The sequence below is a fragment of the Enhydra lutris genome, unplaced genomic scaffold (genome assembly GCF_002288905.1).
Source record: "Enhydra lutris kenyoni isolate GAN:26980312 unplaced genomic scaffold, ASM228890v2 scaffoldscaffold7, whole genome shotgun sequence".
Classification (NCBI taxonomy): domain Eukaryota; kingdom Metazoa; phylum Chordata; class Mammalia; order Carnivora; family Mustelidae; genus Enhydra; species Enhydra lutris.
Genome location: NW_019154091.1, coordinates 45,250,150 through 45,256,149, shown reverse-complemented (window position 1 = coordinate 45,256,149; position 6,000 = coordinate 45,250,150). Strand labels below are relative to the sequence as shown.

The window sequence follows — 6,000 nt, the reverse complement described above, 5'->3', positions numbered from 1 at the left end:
CTGCCTCTGTCTACTGTGATCTCTCTCTGTCAAATAAATAAATAAAATCTTTAAAAAAAAAAAAAAAAAAAAAAAAGCAAGCCTGTACATCTACTCTTTGAACTAGTGAAATAGCTTCTAGGAATTTCCATTAGCTCCCAAAAGCAGTTTATAAAAACATGTTCATTGATTACATTGTTCTTTATATTGGGATAACTGGACCAAAAAAACCCATCAAGAAAGGACTCATTAGGGACACCTGGGTGGCTCAATTGTTAAGTGTCTGCCTTCTGGTCGGGTCATGATATCAGGGTCCTGGGATCAAGCCCTGCCATCAGGCTCCCTGCTCAGTGGAGAGCCTGCTACTCCCTCTCCCACTGCCCCTGCTTATGTTCCCTCTCTCGCTGTCTCTCTCTGTGAAATGAATAAATAAAATCTTTTTTAAAAAAAGAAGAAGAAGAAAAAGAAGAAAGAAAGAAGAAAAGACTAATTAAGGGCACCTGGGTAGCTCAGTCGGTTAAGCCTCTGAATCTTAATTTCTGCTCAGGTCAGGCAATATTTATCAAAATCACCAATACTTATATTGATTTTGGCTCCAGTCATGATCTCCCTGGGGAGTACTCCGTGTTCAGTGGGGAGACTGCTTGAGACTCTCTCTTTCCTCTCTCCTCTGCCCCTCCTCCCCACACTCTATTGCTCTCTCTCAAGTAAGTAAATCTTTAAAGAAAAAAGAAATGCTTTAAAGAAAAAAGAAATTTACTCCCTAAATCATCCACTCATTTCTTTTATGCCTTTTTTTCTCTCAAAAGCACTAATTCTGTAAGTAAATAGTGGTGACAGTTGCAGGACACTATGAATACACTAAAAAACTACTGAATTGTACACTTGGTAAACCTTATAGTACATAAATTGTATCTAAATATAAGCCTAGAAATGGTTTCTCTATAACCATAAGACAAAACTCCTAGCTATTCTGTAAGACCTTCATCTTTTTTTTTTTTTTTTTTTAATTTGACAGACAGATCACAAGTAGGCAGGGAGGCAGGCAGAGAGAGACAGGAGGAGGAGGCAGGCTCCCTGCTGAGCAGAGAGCCCGATGCGGGACTCGATCCCAGGACCCTGAGATCATGACCTGAGCCGAAGGCAGAGGCTTTAACCACTGAGCCACCCAGGCGCCCCAAGACCTTCATCTTTTATTTAAGATTTTACTTATTTGAAAGAGAAAGTGAGAGAGAGAAAGTATAAGCAGGGGGAGGGGCAGAGGGACAGGGAGAAGTAGGCTCCCTACTAACAGGAAGCCAGATATGGGACTCAATCCCAGGACCCTGGGATCATGATCTGAGCTGAAGGCAGACACTTAACCAACTGAGCCACCCAGGAGCCCAACCCTCCTCATCTTCATTTACTAAGGGTAGGCAAAAATTTCTTAAACAGAATACAAAGAGCACTAACTATTTAAAAAAAAAAGGTTGGTAAATTAGATTTCACTGAAATTAAAAACTATTCTTCAAAAGATCCCATTAGGAGGGGCACCTGGGTGGCTTAGTTGGTTAAGTGTCTGCCTTCAGCTCAGGTCATGATGCCAGGGTTCTGGGATGGAGTCCCACACTGGGCTCCTTGCTCCGTGGGGAGCCTGCTTCTCCCTCTACTTGCTGCTCCCCCTGCTTTTGCACATTCTCTGACAAATAAATAAATAAATCTTTTTTTTTTAAACAAATCAATCAATAAATAAAATGATTCCCACGACTTAGAAAACAACGCCTCACTCAATCATTCCCTTAACTTCTGTCTTTTAAAGACAATGTTTCCCCTTCTCCAACGGCAATCATCTATAGTTTCTAAAGAGGATTTGGGAGAAAAATGCATCGGAGAGGGTCTGAAATGAATCTGCACATCATAATCAACCAGAAGGATTGCTGTCCTAAAGAAAAATGTATGAAAATACACACAATGAGAAAGGAAATGATTCTTACTTTCACAACAATAAGCTCTTACATTTACTGGATACATACTGTACAGCACTATGAGGTAACAATTCCCACCAGCTACATCTTAGTTGGGAAATTTAAAAACTGTCTCAGTGCTTCCTCCTCTCTCTCTGCCTGCCTCTCTGCCTACTTGTGATCTCTGTCCATCAAATAGATAAATAAATAAATCTTAAAAATAAATAAATAAATAAATAAATAAATAAAAACTGTCCCAGATCATACTCTTCTAGTACCTACCAGGGCAAGGATCTAAAGTATGGCCACAGGAAAGACTAGGGTGTTAAAGTTACATTAAGATCCACATGCCAACACAAAGCTCAGTGAGACCATTTATTTAAAAAAGAATAAGGAGGGGTGCCTAGCTGGCTCAGTCAGTAGAGCATGCAAATCTTGATCTCAGTATCATGAGCTCAAGGCTCACACTGGGCACACAGCTTGCTAAATATAAATAAATAAAGAGAAAGAGAAATTTTAAAAATAAATGAGATTTAAAAGAAAAAGAAACCCAAACTGTTAAACATAAGATCCCCGAATTTCCTCATAATGAAAAAAAAACAAACTACCATTAGGATGAAATTTCTCATGTATTAGACTGGCAAAATTCCAGAAGTTTGACAACACCTTCTTAGCAAGGCTACTGAGAAGGCAGATGCTCTAATAATGATATGGCATTATGGTCAAAGATTTATCACTGCAACACTATTTAAAACAGCCAAAGACTAGAAATAACCCAAGCATCTACACAAGTTTGGTTAAATAAACTGAAAGAACATTCTCTATGAATATAGAAAGCTCTCTAGCATAAAATAAGTTAAAAAAAAAAAAAAAAAACAAAGTACACCTATATGCAACAAAGATATTAACAGTGGGGAAACTTGGTATGGGTTACAAGGGAGCTCTGTAATCTTTGTAATATTACTGTAAATCTAGAACTGCTTTAAAATGAAAAGCTCAGGGGCACCTTGGTGGCTCAGATATGCATCTGCCTTTGGCTCAGGTCATGATCCTGGGGTCCTGGGATTGAGCCCTGCATCTGGGTCCCTGCTCAGCGGGGAGTCTGCTTCTCCCTTTCCCTCTACTCCCTCTCTCTCACAAATAAATAAATAAAATCTTTAAAATAAAATAAAATAAAAAGCTCATTTTAAAAAATAAAGCAGGGGCGCCTGGGTGACTCAGTAGGTTAAAGCCTCTGCCTTCAGCTCCGGTCATGATCCCAGGGTCCTGGGATCGAGCCCTGCATTGAGCTCTCTGCTCAGCAGGGAGCCTGCTTCCCTTCTTCTCTGCCTGCCTCTCTGCCTACTTGTGACCTCTGTCTATCAAATAAATAAATAAAATCTTTTAAAAATTAAAATTAAAAATTAAAAAATAAGGCATAGACAGTATAGAGTTTACTGGATTATGTTTAAGAAAGGAAAATGAAACTACATATTTGCCTGCTTATACTTTCATAAAGAAATACTAGAAGAATTCACTATAAACTAGTCAATAGTGATACATACTTGGCAAAGAAGGAACAAGAAAAAAGGGGGCAATATTTCTCAATGTAAGCTATTATTTTTTTTAACTTGATAAAGACTGTCTTTCCAAAAAAGGGGGAGTATTTTTAAAAAGCAGTTCCACAAGAATTATCTCCTTATCTAATGAAACCCAAGGGAAGTTTCTGGCACAATAGTTACATGCCAGTAGATTATGAGTTTAACTGTTAAACTTCTCTAAACACAAACTTTTACCTCTATGATATAAAAAACCAGATTAAAAAAAAACAACAACAGATTTTAACTTTTAATGAAGGTAAATAGAAAAGTGATTTTTATAGACACTAGCTCTTCATACAATTTCTCCAAATATATCTGACACAGTAATTTACAAAAAAACTCAGTAATATGACCTCAAAACTGAGTGAAAACAATCAAACCCTTCAATGTTGTACAATTTCACTTTTTTGTATAATAATCAATAAAAAGGGGCGCCTGGGTGGCTCAGTGGGTTAAAGCCTCTGCCTTAGGCTCAGGTCATGATCTCAGGGCCCTGGGATCGAGCCCCGCATCGGGCTCTCTGCTCTGCGAGGAGCCTGCTTCCCTCTCTGCCTACTTGTGATCTCTCTCTGTCAAATAAATAAATAATATCTTTTAAAAAAAAAATCATCAATAAAAAGACTAAAACGTATGGCAGTGAGAAGACACACAGCACAAGGTATTAAAAGCCATCAATTTTAAAGACAGGTATTCAAACTGGTATGCTCACTAGTTATTTTGAAGACCCTAAACTTGGTTTCTTTTTTTTTTTTTTTTGTTCTCCAAATTTTAAGAATTGGATTAAATTATTTTTATCTCCATCTATTTTTTAAATTCCATGTATCCACAGGAATGTCTACACAAGTGTTTCTTTTAAACATTTTAAGAAGGGCGAAAGTATGCCTATTAAGAAATACATTAACTAAAAGTTAAAACAACTCACATATGCTTACTTACCTTGAAAGGTTTGTCTCCACTGTGCGTCAGCATATGCCTTTGTAACCAACTCTGACTGGTTGACGGAGTGTTATATACTTTACAACCTTTCCACAAGCAAACAAATACCTGTTAAAAGAAGAGCCATAATAATTTTCATCACTTATTTCAACAGTTTTATTCCTTGTAAATTCAAATGAACACGTTGCAAGTCTTTAACTGACAAAAAGAGCCATTAATGTATGAATCAATCAAAATGCTTAGTTAAACTTCTGAACTTCCAGTATGAGGGGCATGGTTTTAACCCTTTTCCCCCCCGTAAGGCTGCTGTGCAATTCTTTCATTGGGGACTGACAAACCAATTCCAAAGTGCCATTGAGAAGGAAATATACAAAATATTAACAATATATCTCTAAGGAACCAGGATTACACACCATTATTTTTATATTTACTACATGAGGGAACAATGTATTAATTATAAACATCAGGAAAATATAAGAGTATAAAGAAAAAATAAAAATAAATCAAAATAATCAAATATTAATTTTTGAAGATGAACTTCAAAAAATGACTAAAGTAATTAAATTACCAAATTAAAATTTTCTGCTCTTGATTCCTTATTCTTACATCCATACTAGTACTCATTTTTTACATAGCTCTATTCATTAAAAATTATTTCCAATTATCTTATGAAGCAAAATCTAATATAAAATGTTAAATTAATCCAGTTGCAAAGCAATGGGCATAAACTGCTCTATCATGAGAGATCTATAATCTTGGATTCATATAACTGAGTGTAACTAGGTTTGGAAAGTACTAATCTAACAGCTAACAATCTAATCTTTATCATCTTCCTACTATTAATGAGATATCCGTTTTCTAATATTCTATTTCCATCAAAATGAACACTGAAAACTGTCCCCCAACATCAGTAAAGGTATGAATCCACTATAATCATAACCTTCAAAAAATAATTAATAGGCTCTGCTCTTTTCTAAGGTAAGAGCAATTACAAATAGAGTGACACTTTGAAGACTTTACTGCATGTAGAACAGAATAAATTTACATACAGAACTGAAGAAACAATCATCAAATAGTTAAACGTTTTTTTTAAGCCTAAAAAATCAACAGTCTAAAATAACTGAGTTTTTACTGAAAACCAAAACCTTTTTATATCAGATAGGTCTAACAAAGCAATATGCTTTTGCTCTTTGACATGACTGTTATCACATATCCTGACTCCTGTAGAGACTGGCTAATTTCTTTCAGTTGAACAGATATAGAAATCATAACATTTCCTCCTTCATACTTCAAATACCTGACCCTAGTGTATGTTTATAAAATGATTCCTGAAGTTCCCACAATTAAAAGCCACTTTTTAAATATATGTGAAAAAAAAATTTTCTTAAAACTACATGTATTAGGGGCGCCTGGGTGGCTCAGTGGGTTAAAGCCTCTGCCTTCAGCTCAGGTCATGATCCCAGGTTCCTGGGATCAAGCCCCACATCGGGCTCTCTGCTCCTTGGGGAGCCTGCTTCCTCCTCTCTCCCTCTCTCTCTCTCTCTCTCTCTCTCTCTGCCTAC

The 6,000-nt window shown here is 36.5% G+C and overlaps 1 protein-coding gene across 1 annotated transcript in view; it reads right to left on the bottom strand.

Annotated features, from left to right (window-relative positions):
- Positions 1-6,000, bottom strand: part of LOC111142259 (AE binding protein 2) — a 66,848-nt gene that overhangs the window by 29,247 nt on the left and 31,601 nt on the right. Inside the window, exon 3 of the mRNA XM_022495305.1 lies at positions 4,439-4,546. Coding sequence (XP_022351013.1) covers positions 4,439-4,546 — 108 coding nt within the window. The remainder of the gene's footprint in view (positions 1-4,438; positions 4,547-6,000) is intronic.